Below are 15,761 nucleotides of genomic sequence, written 5' to 3'. Positions count from 1 at the left end.
GTGAAGAAGGATTCTGCGGCTTCATTGGGGCTTAGGAGTGGACGGCAGGGTAAACACTGGTGATGCCAGCCATCTGTCCACTGGGTCTAGCGCTGCCCCCTCTGGAGAGGACTGGCTAATCTCAGGGGGAGGGCGGGTCCGACCACTCGGCCCTCGGCTGACTCACCGCTCCTTCCTGAGCAGCTCCTGGCTGATGAGGACCAGCTGGCCCGAGGCGTCGTGGGTCTTGCGGGACACGGCCTCCAGCTCGGCCTCCAAGCGCCGCTTCTCCTTCTGGAGGGCGTCCACCTTCTTCTCCCCGGACCTGCACTTGCCCTCCAGTGCTGAGGGCGCCAGGCAGGGCGGGTGGGGAAGAGGGTTGGGATGGCCATGGGAACCTGTCCCATGGCCAAGTCCCAGGCAGGGAGCAGGTGTCCCCGGGGGTCCCAGGGACACTCCACTGAGTGGGCCTCTCTGGTCCTGGGGGGGGGGCAGGCAGCAAGGGGCCAAGAGGGGCCACTATGAGAAGCAGTCCCCCCAGAGCAACGGGGCCTCCGGTGCCAGGAAAGCAGACCACCCTTCCCGAGACGGGGCCTGGGCGTTGACACTGTTGCCGGACACGGAGAAGCTGAATCTTCGCCTTGTCCCCGGAGGAATCTGAGGTCAACTGACCTTTGAGGGACCGACTACGCCACGTGAACGTGATGAGAAGCGGATGGGAGCCAGGGTGGGAACCATTTCTCGGGATGTGGTCCGTCTCACGGACACCACCACTGGCGTCCTGGCGGACCCGAAGCAGGGCCAGCTTGTCACCGAGTCATAGATTCCAGACGCCCTGCCTCTTCCCCAGGCTCCATTCTGGCCTCGTTCCACGTGCCTGGCCCTTGGCTGCAGCCAGGGTCCCTCCCCCCAATTCTGAAAGCCAGGCGTTTCTTTAGGGGCTGGTGCCCAAACCCGGAACCGCAGGGACGGGAGGCTGAACCCTAAGGTCTTCAAGCCCCGAGGGGACTCGTGACGGATTTCAGAACACAGACCCACTGCTGGGGAGAGAGGCTGGCGAGGGCCCCTGGTTATAACGGACCGAGCGTGGGCCACGCTTCCCCTCAGCCCCACCTCTGCCCAAGCAGACGCCCAGCGCTCACGATCGGGGCCAGGCCACCTTCTCCTCCAGGCAGAGTCAGGGAGGGCATCCTGATCTGGTGCCACCCGCTCGGTGCTGGCCGGGCAGCGAAAGCCCTGCATCTGCCCTGCGGTGGGGAGACTTACCACTTACTTGGGCCCTGAGCATCTCGGTCTGGGATGTTAAGGCTGTCACCTCTTTGTCCCTCTTGTTCAGCTTGTCCTGCAGGCCTGGGGGAAGAGGGAGAGATGAGCGGCCATCAACTGTCCAGAGCCAGCCCTGCGGTCCAGGGGGCAAGCGGGTGGCCCTCCCATAAAAACCCTAAAAGGGGGTCACATGTGGCCTTGAGAGTCCAAATTCTTCCTCACGCCAGCTGCCCCTCTGGATAACCTGCCCTGAAGGAGAGGTGCCAGGATGGTGAGATTTGGGACAACTTAACTCTGAGGGTCTCCGTTCCCTCAAGTGAAAAATAGGGATTAAAACAGCCCTGCCCATGCCACTTGGCCAAGTGCATTCAATAGCGGAGAGTCTCCCAACAGTCATGAGAGAGACGCACAAAGCCGTTCCTGGGCGGCTCAGTGGGTTAGGGATCCAGCATTGTCACTGCTGTGGCTCGGGTTGCTGCTGTGGTGATGGAACTTCCACACGCTATGGGAGTGGCCAAAAAAAAAAAAAAAAAAAAAAAGACGCACGGGCAGTGCTAGACCGACACTGACTTTCCACCAGTTAATTTATCAATTCAACATAATGCCAATAAAAATGCCAACCAGATTTTAATTGTTATGGAACTAGATAAGCTGATTCTAAAATCACTTGGAGGAGTTCCCGTCATGGCTCAGAGGAAATGAATCCGACTAGCATCCATGAGGAAGTAGGTTCGATCCCTGGCCTTGCTCAGTGGGTCAAGGATCTGGCATTGCCATGAGTTGCAGCGCAGGTTGCAGACACAGCTTGGAGCTGGCATTGCTGTGGCTGTGGTGTAGGCCAGTGGCTACATCTCCAATTCGCCTCCTAGCCTGGGAACTTCCATACGCCGTGGATGCAGCCCTAAAAAATAAATAAATAAATAAAAATAAAATAAAATCACTTGGAAAAATAAGCAAGAGAGTTTAGCAAAAAACTTCAAAGAGTCAAGCGTGGGAGTTCCTGCCATGGCACAGTGCATTAAGAATCCGACTGCAGTAGCTTGGGTTGCTGCAGAGGCATGGGTTCAATCCCTGGTCCAGCACCGAGGGTTAAAGGATCCAGCACTGTCGTGGTTGCAGCATAGGTCTCGGCTATGGCTTGGATTCAACCCCTGGCCTGGGAATTTCCATGTGCCAGAGGTGTAGCCATAAGATGAAATTTAAAAAAGAGTTAAACATGGAATTATTATATGACTCAACAATTCTATTCCTAGGTGTGTATCCCAAAGAGCTGAAACCAGGTCTCCATCAAGTACCTGAACATGCATTTTTTTGTCTTTTTAGCCCCGCACCCCACCCCATACGGAGGTTCCCAGGCTAAGGGTCGAACTGGAGCTGCAGCTGCCGGCCTATGCCCCAGCTCAGGGCAACGCCAGATCCTTAACCCACTGAGCGAGGCCAGGGATCAAACCGGCGTCCTCATGGACGCTAGTCGGGTTCGTTAACCACTGAGCCATGACGGGAACTCCTGAACACGCATGTTTATAGCAGCACTATTCTCAACAGCCAAAAGGTGGAAACAAGCCCAACGTCCACTGAAGGCTCAGATAAATGGAAAGAGGTGTGCACGTATGATGGTGTATTACTCAGCCACAAGCAGGAAGGAAGCGCTGACACGTGGTACAACACAGATAACCTTGAACACGTCATGCTAAGTGAAATAAGCCAGAGATGAAAAAGGCCACATATTGTATGATTCTATTTACATGAAATGTTTAGAATGGGCAAATCCACAGAGACAGAAAGCAGACGAGCAGTTGTCAGCAACTGCAGTGAGGGGAAAATGGAGAGTGACTGATAAGGCATACGGGGCTCCCTCTGGGAGTGATGAGAAGGTTTTGGAATTAGATGGAGGTGGCGGTTGCGCAGCCGTGTGAATGTACTACTGCTGCTGAGTTATTTACTTTAAAATGATTAATTTTATTTTATATTAATATTGGCTTGATTTAAAAAAAAAAAAAGAATGGCCAAAAGAATTTTGAAAAAGCAGAGCAGGAAAGACTGGCCCTGCCAAAAATTAAAATAGAAACAAAGCTTCAAAACATTATAGAATTGGCACACGAACAGATAGATAGGTCACTGGGAAGGAACTGGAAGTCTAGAAATAGAGTCAATCTCCTGATGGAATTTAAAGATGGTGAGTCTGGTTAATGCACATCAGTGGAGACAAGGAGATGGGTTTTTTCAAAAATAGTGTGGGGAGAAGTGGGTATTCTTGGGAAAAGAATAAAAATGCATCTTTGCCTCACACCTTGTTTTTTGTTTTTTGTTTTTTTTTGCTTTTTAGGGCCACACCAGCAGCATGTGGAAGTTCCCAGGCTAGAAGTCAAATCAGCGCTGCAGCTGCCAGCCACAGCCACAGCCACAGCCACTCCAGATCTGAGCCGTGTCTGCAACCTACACCACAGTTCACGGCAATGCCAGGTCCTTAACCCCATGAGCAAGGCCAGGGATTGAACCCCCCTCCTCATGGATACTAGTTGGGTTCATTTCCGCTGTGCCACAATGGGAACTCCCACCTTACACCCTTTTTAAAAAACCTCTTTATTTTTGGCTGCAGTGTGCAGCAGCTTGATGTGGGATCTCAGTTCCCAATAAGGGACTGAACCCAGGCTGCAGTGGTGAAAGCACTGAATCCTAACCACTAGACCACCTCACACCTCAGAGAAGGGAGTATTCTAAAAGGACCAGAGATTTAAACACAGAAAATGGAACTTAAAAGTTACTAGAAGAAACTACGGGATACATTTTAAGAACAGTAAACCCCAAAAGAAAGGATTGATTTTTAAAGATCTGCATGGCAAACACCACCCGGAGAGGAGTCAAGAGACAAACCATTACCGGGGGGGAAACGTTTGCAGTGTCAGGTATAAATTTCTTCTAAAAATCCACAAAAAGATCAATAACCCAACAGGGAAAAAATGGGCAAAGGATGCAAGGAGAAATGGAAACGGCGCTACATCTGTATCAAGAGAAGGGGAGGTTGAAGTTACATCAGGTAACATCTTTTACCGTTCAGACTGGCAAAGATCACAAGGTGTGGGAAAATATTTCGTGGGTGAGGCTTGTGGGGAACCATACTTTTTTTTTTTTTTTTTTTTTTTTGCTATTTCTTTGGGCCGCTCCCGCGGCATATGGAGGTTCCCAGGCTAGGGGTTGAATCGAAGCTGTAGCCACTGGCCTACGCCAGAGCCACAGCAACGTGGGATCCGAGCCGCGTCTGCAACCTATACCACAGCTCACGGCAACGCCGGATCGTTAACCCACTGAGCAAGGGCAGGGACCGAACCCACAACCTCATGGTTCCTAGTCTGATTCGCTAACCACTGTGCCACGACGGGAACTCCGGGAACCATACTTTCAACCATCGCAGGCGGGAGTTAAAGTTGGTTGAGCCCAATGACGGGCAAGGTGTTACCCTCCGGCAGTGTTTGCAATAGATGAAAACCCGCATCAACCTATGATCTGGCAGCTACACACAGGATGGCAGCGCCACACGCCCGGATGCTCTGCACATGTTAAAGAAGGCAGGAACCGGGAGCCGTCTTCAAGACACGGTGTTAAATGGAAAACAAAACAAGGGGCTCAAACCGTGTGGGAGGCGAGGCGGCACCTGTGTCACCTCTGTGTGTGTGCGTGCGTGTGTGTGCGTGCACAAGCCATCTCTGGAAAGGAGACAGGAGGTGGCCGACACTGTGCCAGTGGGGAGGTAACTAGGGAACAGAGGATGCTTCACCAAATGACCTTTGAACCATCTGAAGGGTTTTTTTTGTTTTTGTTTTTGGTCTTTTCTAGGGCTGCACCTGAGGCATATGGAGGTTCCCAGGTTAGGGATCGAATTGGAGCTGAAGCCGCTGGCCTACACCACAGCCACAGCAACACAGGATCCAAGCCACGTCTGTGACCTACATCACAGCTCACAGCAACGCCGGATCCTTAACCCACTGAGCGACGCCAGGGATCACATCTCATGGTTCCTCGTCAGATTCATCCCCACTGAGCCACAGTGGGAACTCCTGAACCATCTGCAGTTTATCTCTATTTTTAAAATAACAAAACCAGGAGTTCCCGTCGTGGTGAAGCAGAAATGAATCCAGCTAGGAACCATGAGGTTTTGGGTTTGATCCCTGGCCTCACTCAGTGGGTTAAGGATCTGGCGTTGCCATGAGCTGTGGGGTAGGTTGCAGATGCGCCTCGGATCCTGCATTGCTGTGGCTGTGGTATAAGCCGGCAGCTGTAGCTCCGATTACACCCCTAGCCTGGGAACCTCCACATGCTGTGGGTGCGGCTCTAAAAAGAAAAAAAAAACCAAACAAACCAAAAACCCAGGAGTTCCCCAGTGGTGCAGAGCATTGGGGATCCAGCGTTGTCACTGCTGTAGCACAGGTTCGATCCCTGGCCTGGGAACTTGTGTGTGCCACGGATGTGGCCAAAAAAAAAAAATCAGGGAGTTCCCGTCAAGGCACAGTGGTTAACGAATCTGACTAGGAACCATGAGGTTACAGGTTTGATCCCTGGCCTTGCTCAGTGGGTTAAGGATCCGGCGTTGCTGTGACTGTGGTGTAGGCCGGCGGCTACAGCTCTGATTAAACCCCTAGCCTGGGAACCTCCATGTGCCTCGGAATGGCCCTAGAAAAAGGCAAAAAGACAAAACAAACAAACAAACACAAAATCAGCCAACTCCAAAAACTGAGGCTCCGCCCTCCTCACCCAGGTCGGGGGTGAGTGGCTGGTGCACACAGTAGGCCACTCTCACCAAACAGCAAGCAATGCAAATTGCTTTAGTGGGAGCCAGCTCGGAGGCAGAGCCAACCAGCCTTTCCCCAAAGCCCCACATCCGGCCCGGCTGGGCGGCCACTCACCCTCCACAGCCTCCTTCATCCTTATCTTCTCTCCTGAAATGTCGTTGGACTCGATCATCTGAAAGGAGAGCCGTGTAAGGGGACCCTCGACTCCCCGGCTCGGCCCCAACCAGCCCACCTCTCCCCGATTTCAGGAGACTTTCGGGGCTGCAATGCGGCAGGGAGCACGGATGTCCTTGGAGTGGCTTTCCTGACAAGAGGATCCCCCCGCCCCGTTCCTGGTGGCCCCCACCTGCCCCGGGCTGCTTACGAACCTTCCCCGCAACCACCTCCGACCCTTGCCTTTTTGCAAACGTCTATCGTATCGAACAGCCATCTCCTTTCCCGGGACACCTACAGAGACGGGTCCCAGGAATCTGTTGCCATCATCACCCAGAGGCCAGACGCTCAGCCTCGGTCTCCCGTCCATAAAACAAGCACCGCCTGTCACGGGCACCGTGTGCAGCGCACGCCCAGGGCCGCCTCTGAGGGACCGGAAGAAATGCTATTTCCTTCTAATGCTTCTTTGTAAAAAATAAATCCAGGGAGTCCCTGTTGTGGCTCAACTGTAACAAACTCGACTAGTATCCATGAGGATGAGGGTTTGATCCCTGGCCTCACTCAGTGAGTTAAACAATCCAGTGTTGCCGGGAGCTGTGGTAAAGGTCAAAGACACGGCTCAGATCTGTGGTGTAGACTGGCAGCTACAGCTCCGATGTGACCCCAAGCCTGGAAACGTCCACATGCCTCGGGTGCGGCCCTAAAAAGACTGAATAAATAAATAAATAAACAAATAAATCCAGGGAATTTCCTGGTGGCCTAGTGGTTAAGGACTCAATGTTGTCACTACTGTGGCTCTGGAACTTCCACATGGCTCGGGCACAGCCAAAAAAAAAAAAAAAAAGCCAAAGAACAGATCAACTAAGAAAAAAAAAAAAAAAAATCTGCATGGCAAACACCAACAGGCTCCTCGCTGCTTCCTGGCAGACATTTCCAGCCTCCTGCCCAAGCTGGCTGTGCTCTGAGTCTGCAGTCTGCCAGAGGAATAATAACAAATAAAAATAGGAGTTTGCATCATGGCTCAGTGGTAACAAACCCGACTAGGATCCATGAGGACATGGGTTCAATCCCTGGCCTCGCTCAGTGGGTTAAGGATCCAGTGTTGCCACAAGGTGTGGTGCAGGTTGCAGACGTGGCTCAGATCCCGCATTGCTGTGGCTGTGGTGTAGGCTGGAGGCTACAGCTCCAAATGGACCCCTCGCCTGGGAACCTCCATATGCAGCTCCATGGGTGTGGCCATAAAAGACAAAAAAAAAAAAAAAAACCCAAAAAATAAAAATAAAATAAATAAAAAAAATAAAAATAAAAATTCCCATACTTACTACTTGAAACCAAAAACTGAGTTGTCCCTGGACTTAAACTTTTGAATCTGAGAGGCAGTGGGTCCAGACCAAGGCCCCGTGCGTGTGGAAGTCAAGAGACGGACATTCCTGACCATCCACTCTTTGGCCTGAGGGCTGTGACCAAGGGACAGTGGGCCACCAGGTGGAACCACAACAGCCCCAGACCTCCCCTGCGAAGGGAGTCCAGGTCCTGGGGTCCTAAGGGACCCCCCCTGCCCTGAGCAGCCAATCAGGCCACGTGCACACGGCTAACCTGGGGCTCCTCCCTTCCCCTCTGCCCGGGATTCTGGAGAGCACCTGCAAGCAGCGGTCCCCCCCAGGAGACAGACGGGGGCGGAAGAAGCCTGCACAGCAGGACGTGTCTGGGGTGAATCAGGGACTCCAAGACTGGGAAGAAGGCTGTTCTCTGTGCCTAGAACACATCTAGGAGCACTGGGGGCTCAGAAAAGGCATGCCCTGGGCGTGGAACTCCTCAACACTTACTGCTCAAATGTTACACTCTGGTACAAAGGGAATCAGAAGCTCAAGAACTCCCAGGGCTGATACATAGGCAATGATCTTGCGGCAAACTGTCCCCTCCTATGCGGTTTGACCTTGTCCTCCTGGGCGCCCCCTGTCAGCCCTTTGGCGGTAGGGTTGGGCATGAGCCCTGCCACGGGTGGCCAAGAAGCCGTGGGAAAGGTGCCCTGCCTTGGAGTCTGGGTTTGCTCATCAATGAAATGAGCCAACATGGACCTTGAGGGTGTCGAGGTGAGGTTGCCGAGGTGAGGTGGGGCATCGTAGGACCTGCACCGGGTGTGGGGCCCAGAGCCACTCACGAGGCCCTTCCCGGGCCCTGCTAGAGACACACCCACACTACCTGGGGTCTCGGCCTCTAGATTTGGAGCAAGACCAACCCTGGTGGCAGTGGCAGCCGCTCCAGGGTCACGCCCCTCCAGTCTTCCAGAGCCCGCTCTGGGGACCCCCACCCCCGGGAAAGTGGCTGCCAAACCATTGCTCAGTCTCCTCAGGACTGGCCGATGGGGGCTGCGCTCGCTCAGGTCCCCTCGGTGGGCGCGTGTGTTGGGGATGGGCGGGGTTTCCCTCCACGTGTTTGTGAGCCACACGGACTAGCGCCGGGATGCCTGGCACAGGTGCCTTGGGGAGGCCCAGGAGCCTGCACCACGGGACGTGTCTGGGTGGATCAGGGACTCACAGACCAGAAAGAAGGCTGTTCTCTATGCCTGGCACACATCTCTCCAGGCCTGGTCTGGGTGACCCAACCAGGTCAGCTCAGACCACCTTGGAGTCCCCGGTCACCACTGCCCTTCTGACGGAGTTTTTGAAACCAAAAACTGAGTTGTCCCTGGACTTGAACTCCTCTGAGTCAGGTGCCCTCCGCCCTCACGAGGCCGTGCTCCTGCGGGGGGCACTCCCTGTGCTGGGGATAGAAGGTCAGTGGGCACCGAGACCCTCCCCAGCTGGGCCCTGGCACCCGGGCCGCTGCTGCCCGTGGGCCCCTCGGAGCTGGGCAGGAGGGGCGGCGCCTACGTTGGTGTGCTGCGACGAACACAGGGACTCGACGGCCTGGAGTCTGTTTTCGGCGACCAGAAGCTTCTCCCGCAGCCTCTCGGCCTCCTGCTTGCTCTGGGCCTCCGAGCGCTGCAGCAGCTCATAGTCCAGCATCTTCTTCTCGGCCAGGGCGATCTGCTCCTTGAGGAACTCGATGGCCTGCGCCTGGCCCCGGTACTCCACGTCCAGCTTCTCCAGCTCGTGCACCCGCAGCTCGGCGTCGCGGCACTGGTCCTGGGCCTCCTGCAGCTCCAGCCGGTGCTGGCTGGCCTGCACCTCCAGCTGGGCCCGCCAGTGCTGCTGCAGGCCGGCCAGCTCCTCCTGGGCCTCCTGCAGCTTCTGCCGCAGGCCCTCCTTCTCCTTCACGTGCATGGCGGTCTCGATGTCGTGCTTGGCCCGCAGGTTGCCCAGCTCCAGCTGGTGCTCCATCTTGATGCCCTCCATCACGGCCTTCAGCTCCCCGATCTCCTTCTGCTGGGCGCCCGGGCCCGAGTTCAGGGTGGCCTTGAGGTCCTCCAGGGACTTCTGGTGGTCCGAGGCCAGCGAGTCCAGCTTGGACTTCCAGTTGTCCATGAGCCCCATGTTCTCGCTGGTGGCCTGCTGGACCTTGGCCTTGAGGTCCACCACCTCCTGCGCGTACTTCTCGTTGGCCGCCCGGAGCTTCTCCACCTCCGCCTGGTAGGCCCTCAGAGCCTTCTCGTACTTGTCCCGCAGCAGGCCGCTCTCCCGCTGGTGCTCCTTGCTGGCCGACAGCAGTCGCTCCCGCAGCCGCAGGGTCTCGGCGGCCTCGGGGTGGTCGGCGGGCGGCGGGCCGGAGTGTAGCAGGCACTGCTGCAGCTCCTTGATCTCCCCGCGCCGCAGGCTCAGCTCCTCCTCCAGCTGCAGCACCCGGGACTTCTCGGCCACCGTGGTCAGCTACCGGGAGAGAGGGACAAGGGGGTCAGCAGCCTGGCCGGAGGGCGAGGGGACACGGCAGGGAGGGGGTCTCGCCCCTCACTGGTCCAGCCCTGATGGGGGCAGGTCATGGGACGTCATGGGACGGGAAGGGCACCCCTTCCACAGCTCCCAGGGGGACTCCTGACTTGCGTGCTATCCACGTGGGGACTCAACGGTCCCCACTGCCCAAGAGACACATCGGTGGTTAAAAGAAACCAACCTATTTGAGGTTCTGGCTTCCCTCAGTTTCATGCTGTTTTTAAGGGGCAGACACGACAGAGGGGAATTTTGCATTATCTTGCTCTAGAATAGTCCCAGCTGGAATGGGTTGACTCACAAAAAGGCTGTCTGGAGGGGGGTGGCCAAAGAAAGGCCTGTTTTAATGCCTAACGCTGGGGGAAAAAAAAGTAGGCTCCCACATCTGCCTCCTGGTGGGAAACTCTGAGAGGAGAGGGTCCCTCCGCCAAAACCCACCTTGATCCTGTCAATGGTCATAGACATGGAAGCAATATATTTTGATGTTTTAAATCTTTGACAAGCTTAAGAAATCTGTGGACCTTTAGTTCAATAAACATGTTTTTGTTGATTTAATCCGGTTGACCCCTAGAGGAAGATGCCTCGGTTGAGGGCTCCAGCCTGTCAATCGTGACTGGGTTGGTTTCTGCACGCGAGCTCCATGCACGCGCATGTTTATTGCACAAGCACACGTGGCCACTGGGCAATGGCCCAGTGTGTGGACAGGGACCCGTGTGTGTCTCCAGACGCCCACACGCACGCATGCACCAGCTTGTGTGCTGAGGCCCACCTGCAGAAACTGATGCCCCCCCCCCAACACTGTGTACTGTGATTTTCCCAGTCACTGCTCACTGGCTCTTTAACTCCTTGGCCAGAGGAACTGCAGCTGGGCTGGCCAGCTATGAGGATGTGCGCCTGCACAGGGGGCCGGCCCTGGGGCCCACATGGTTTGTGTGAAGGGCCCAGCGGGGTCTGGAGCCTGGATTCAGAACCCCCAAGCAGAGCTTTCCTTGGCCTAGGAACCACTCCCTGGGGCCGACACAGAGCTGTATGCCCTGGGCACATCCGCCCACTCCTCCAGCCCCAGGTCCTTCAGGCTGGCCCCTCGTGCCATCCTACTTAAGACCCCCCACAGTCCCCTGGCCTCCCGCCTTCCCAGCCTTGGGGAGATTGGAGGTGTGGACGGATTGCACAAGGGCCAGAACGTTCCCAAGTGGGCTGCCCCCCCCATTTCTGAAGACAGCAAAGTGTTGTCATGACAATGCAAGGTGTGGGGGAGGGGAGGCTCTCACAGGACCTTCCCAGCCAATGGGACCCCGAGCTGGGGAGCAAAGTCCCAGAGAGCCAGGACCCCCACCACCACCAACAAGCATCATGGATGGAGCATCACGACCCTAAACTTTACTTCCCTCCTAGAAGGGGCACAAAAGGAGAAAAAAAACAAAACAGTGAGGAGAGCAGCCAGAGACAGAGAAAATAATAAACCAGAGAAGCTGCAGGGGGCGTGGGCAGGCGAGGCGCCGGCGGGCGGCCGGAGGCGGCGGGATTACCCTGTTGTCGGCCAATTCTCGGAGCAGCCTCTCGGCCTGCGCCTTCTCCAGTAGCAGGTTTTGCTCCAGCTCCCCAATGCGCGCGTGCTCCAGCTGCGTCTGGGTCTGGTCCACCCGGGGCGGGTGGCGAGGGGGCGACAGGAGAGAGGGGCACAGGGGAGAGGAAGCCGGAGAAAGAGAGAGAAAGAGAGAAAGAGGCAGCGTCATCTTCTGTGCACCAGACAGGAGAGCAGGTGGAAGGAAGCCAGGAGGCCTGGGGAGGTGGGTTGGGACCACTGTGTCCTGGCTGGGTGGGTGCGAGGGCAGAGGACGGATTGCAGCAACCCTGTCCAAGCTGGCCCCTGGTGAGGGCAGCAATGGGTCCCTCTTGTCACCCCAGGGGCCCCTTCCCCTCGCAGCTCCTGGGGAGGAGTAGCCCCAGCCGACTCCCTCCTCCTCAGCAGGGAGCCCGGAGGCTGGGCCTCATTTTAGATGCAGAATCCTGCACACAGGAAACCCCCCTGACGGGCAGATGAGTAAACGACCCCAGGATCCCCGGGCCCCAGGCCTGTCTTGAAGGTCGAAGAACCAACTGAATGAAAGGTTTTCAAAAATATACCCACACCATCGTGATTCTCCTGCCGGGCCTCAGTGGAGGCCAAGCTGGGCCTCCCACCACCCTACCCTGAGCCCAGCCCCAGCCGGGCCCACTCCCCGGGCCCCACGGAGGGCGCCTGGTCTCCTGAAAGCACAAGAGCACTGTTGTCCCAGCTCCTACAACACCCACTTCACACGCTAACAAAGCCCGACATTCTCAGGGCATCCAGCCTGGCATTTGGCTCCCAACAGATCTGCGAGGGCGGCAGGAGGCCGAGGCCCGGGGCCACCGGGGGGGTCTGCACACCAAGGTCACAGCAGGGAGAAGCCAGAGGGTCCTCCGCCTCCTCCTGGCGGCGTCACAGAGGAGGGACAAGGTGAAAGCAGATCCACGTGGCGGTTCTGAAGCAGCAGGGCTTAGCACCAGAGCACGTCCCGTAAAAACCCCGGCTACACACCCGACGCGAGCAAGGGCGACAGCGACAGTGCAGACTGATGGTACTGTCCCAGAAATACTCATGCACTGCATGAGCTAGAGACACGATTCTGTCCTTTGGCCCAAAAGCTTATTCCCACAATCTTCCTAAAGGAACAAAAGCTTCTCCCTCTCTCCCAGGAGAGGTGCGTGCCGCAGGGCCGCAGAAAGGGCCGTGCGCCGTCTCTGCTGGAAAATGGTGCCCCGACTCCAGCCTCGCAGGGGCCATGTTCCCCGCCTTCTCCCCCGACGGTGGGCACAGCAACTCTGCCCCCGACCCCTGCTAGACAGAGCCTGATCACAAACGCCACGGTCTAAAACAGCAACAGGACACAGGCCATACCGGTGGCCCCAAAAGCAAGAGGACACCTCCAGCTTCACAACTTCAAGGGCAACTTTGCGAGGTAGCCCCCACAAAAGGACGCGTCCCCATCACACTCAGAGCTCCCGGCCTCCTGGGCCATGGGCCAGGGTCTCTGTGGGGGCACAGGGGCCCCCAGGGGAGTTGCTTCAGATAAATTCACCCAGAGGAGCTTGGGGACGGGGAGCCTCTGGAGGCTGGATTTTAGGGGAGGGGAACGATCTGGCCTTCGTTCTGCTCCAGGGACGCAGCCCGGGGTGTGAGCAGGGGCAGCCCCGCACTTACATGCTTACACTGGGGGCAGTGCAAATAATTTCTGGCTCAGGGGCCAACTTTAGAACCCATCCCTCTAACCACACCCACACAGTGTCTCACTGGAGACAAGGACCCCTCCCTGTCTTCAGGAGATAAGGACCCCTCCAGGGAGACAAAGCCTCAGGCTCACAATCTCCCAGCAACCTGGGACAGCACAAAGCCACGGAGGCCTGGATTTCAGAACAGCGGCCTTTCCCACCAAACCAGCCTGAGTCCACGGAGGGAAGGCACAGACTTCCAGCAGCAACAGGGAGCAGGGACAGAAGCTCCTAAAGTGGGGGACCCCCTGTATCCCCGCCCCAGTCCTAGTCCTAGAGGCTTGGTGAAGACTGGACTGAGCCCTGGACCTACAGCTTCTCTCCTTCTTGTGTGCATCGTGTCTACACCACTCCAAGGTCACTGCCGTAGGTTCCGCAGGGCTGGGATTATTAACTAACTGGGCAGGAGTTCCCCCAACTGCACCAGGGGCTCCCGAAGGTCAGAGGCACATCGCCCCTCTTAATCTCCCTCCAGGCCTCACCCTGCACAGCCAGTTTTTAACAAACAGCTTATTCTGGGTTCTGGCTCTTCCTGTTACAATGGGTGTATCCCTGCCACGGAAAAATAACACCGAGGCGCTACTTAATTAACAAAATATTAACACAAAACCCACGAGTGACTAAATAACAATAAACCACCAATATCCTCAAGTCTCAGGTGACTTCCCGACGTCCCCACCAGAGTGGCAGCAGGGAGTGGCACAGGTTTTCATGATGCATCATGGCCACGCCCACTCAAGAACCACAAAACATGTCCCCAGCCTGGGACCCAGAAGCATGTCACCATGCTGTGCCTGCTCTGGCACTGGGGACAGGAAGGTGCAGGACAGATAGGGCCCCGGCCCCAAGGGGCTCATTTCCTGGGGAGGGTTGCAAGCATGACCAGCAAGGGGCATTGCAGACCGTGATTCAGGAACAGAGAACCACGTGGGGGGCGAGGAGGGTGGAGGTGAAATCGAGGGGGGCAGCGAAGGCCCCTCTGAGAAATAGTTTAAGGGGAGACCGGGCAGAGAAGCAGGAACCAGCTGACCAGGGCGGGGGTGGAGGAGTGAGTGTTTCAGGCAGAGGAACCAGCAGAAGCTCAGAGGCAGACAGCCTGGGGTGTTCCTAGAGCAGAGTGGGGTCCCCAGGGTCCTCCCTGGGCTACAGAGCCCGGGTTGCATCTAGGGTAGTGTCATGAGATGTGTGGGCCAGGAAGGGGCAGGATCTGATTGATGTCAAGAGTTGTGGTCATGTGATGCCTGCAGTTTGCTGCAAGATAACCCGAGGTGGAGGCGGGGGCTGTGAGTGGGGGTGGAGCTGAAATAGGAGCGGCCAAGAGTGGATCATCGTTGTCAACATTTTTTGCCATGTTAAAAATTTTAGGGAGTTCCCTGGTGGCCTAGTGGGTGATGATTCGGCGTTGTTACTGCTGTGGCTCAGGTTCGAGCCCTGGCCCAGGAACTTTTGCATGCTGTGGGTGCAGCCAAACAAAAGAAAAAGAACAAGAAAAAACTTTAAAAGATTTTTTTTAAAGCCGATCTGGCTTCAGTGTGCAACAAGAAAGGCAACAGCAGAGGCTATGTAAGTTGTCCAAAGCAAGGCACTGGGACGGGCCCAAGAGGGAGGTGGGAAGAAGGCAATTTCAGAGGCAAGATCAGGAGGCTTTCTGATGGAGGGATGAGGGGAAGAGAAGATTCCAGAGGCTTTTTAGCTATGGGGTCTCAGCAACTGTGTGGACTGGGGGCAATGACCGAGATGGGGAGGATAAGGGGGGGGCGAAGGGGGCAGGAACAAAGGGAGGGAGAGAGAGATCTGTTTGGACGTGTGACCCGTGGGCTGCTGTCCGGCACTGAAGACCATCTCCCTAAATTTCAAGTCTACCTGGAACCTCAGAATGTGACCTTGGGTTTTTTGGGTTTTTTTTTTGCCACACCTGCAGCATGTCGAAGGACGCCAGGGATCAAACCTATACCACTACAGTGACCCAAGCCGCTGCAGTGACAATGCTGGATCTTTTCCCTGCACCACCAGGGAACTCTGTGACCTTGTTTTAAATGGGGTTCTTTGCATATGCAAATAGTTGTGATGAGGTCATACTGGATTAAAGTGGGTCTGATGACCAGTGTCCCTCTAAGGAGGCCACGGGAAGAGGCACAGTGACACACGGGGAGGAAGATAATGTGATGACTGAGGCAATGATGCAGCCCAAGCCCAGGAACACCTATGGTCATAGCTGGGAGAGGGCCGGCGCACGGACCGCGTGCACACCTTGGGTTCAGACTTCTGGCCTCCAGCACTGCAAAGCATAATTGTGTGTTGTTTGAAGCCGCCAAATGGTGGCAGTTTTTTCCTCTGCAGCTCCAGGAGCTGCTCCAGGTGCCTGCTTTCTCCTTCTGAGGGAAACACCCTCAGTGGGTGTGCTTGTGAGGGGCTC

General features: G+C 56.0%; 1 protein-coding gene across 6 annotated transcripts in view; it reads right to left on the bottom strand.

Moving 5' to 3' along the window:
- Positions 1–15,761, bottom strand: part of CLIP2 (CAP-Gly domain containing linker protein 2) — an 85,972-nt gene that overhangs the window by 11,092 nt on the left and 59,119 nt on the right. For 3 of the 6 annotated variants that reach the window (XM_021086342.1, XM_021086341.1, XM_021086343.1), the window contains 4 exons: positions 9,059–9,994; positions 6,147–6,204; positions 1,246–1,329; positions 167–323 (listed from right to left, as the gene is read on the bottom strand). In XM_021086342.1, the coding sequence (XP_020942001.1) occupies positions 167–323; positions 1,246–1,329; positions 6,147–6,204; positions 9,059–9,994 (1,235 nt within the window). Of the gene's footprint in view, positions 1–166; positions 324–1,245; positions 1,330–6,146; positions 6,205–9,058; positions 9,995–11,580; positions 11,686–15,761 lie in introns of all 6 variants that reach the window. The other 3 variants (XM_021086340.1, XM_021086339.1, XR_002342326.1) reach the window with 2 other exon arrangements.

Source organism: Sus scrofa, chromosome 3 (genome assembly GCF_000003025.6).
Source record: "Sus scrofa isolate TJ Tabasco breed Duroc chromosome 3, Sscrofa11.1, whole genome shotgun sequence".
NCBI classification, from domain to species: Eukaryota; Metazoa; Chordata; class Mammalia; order Artiodactyla; family Suidae; genus Sus; species Sus scrofa.
The sequence above is the reverse complement of the archived record's forward strand: the minus strand, read 5'-3'. Positions and strand labels throughout refer to the sequence as shown.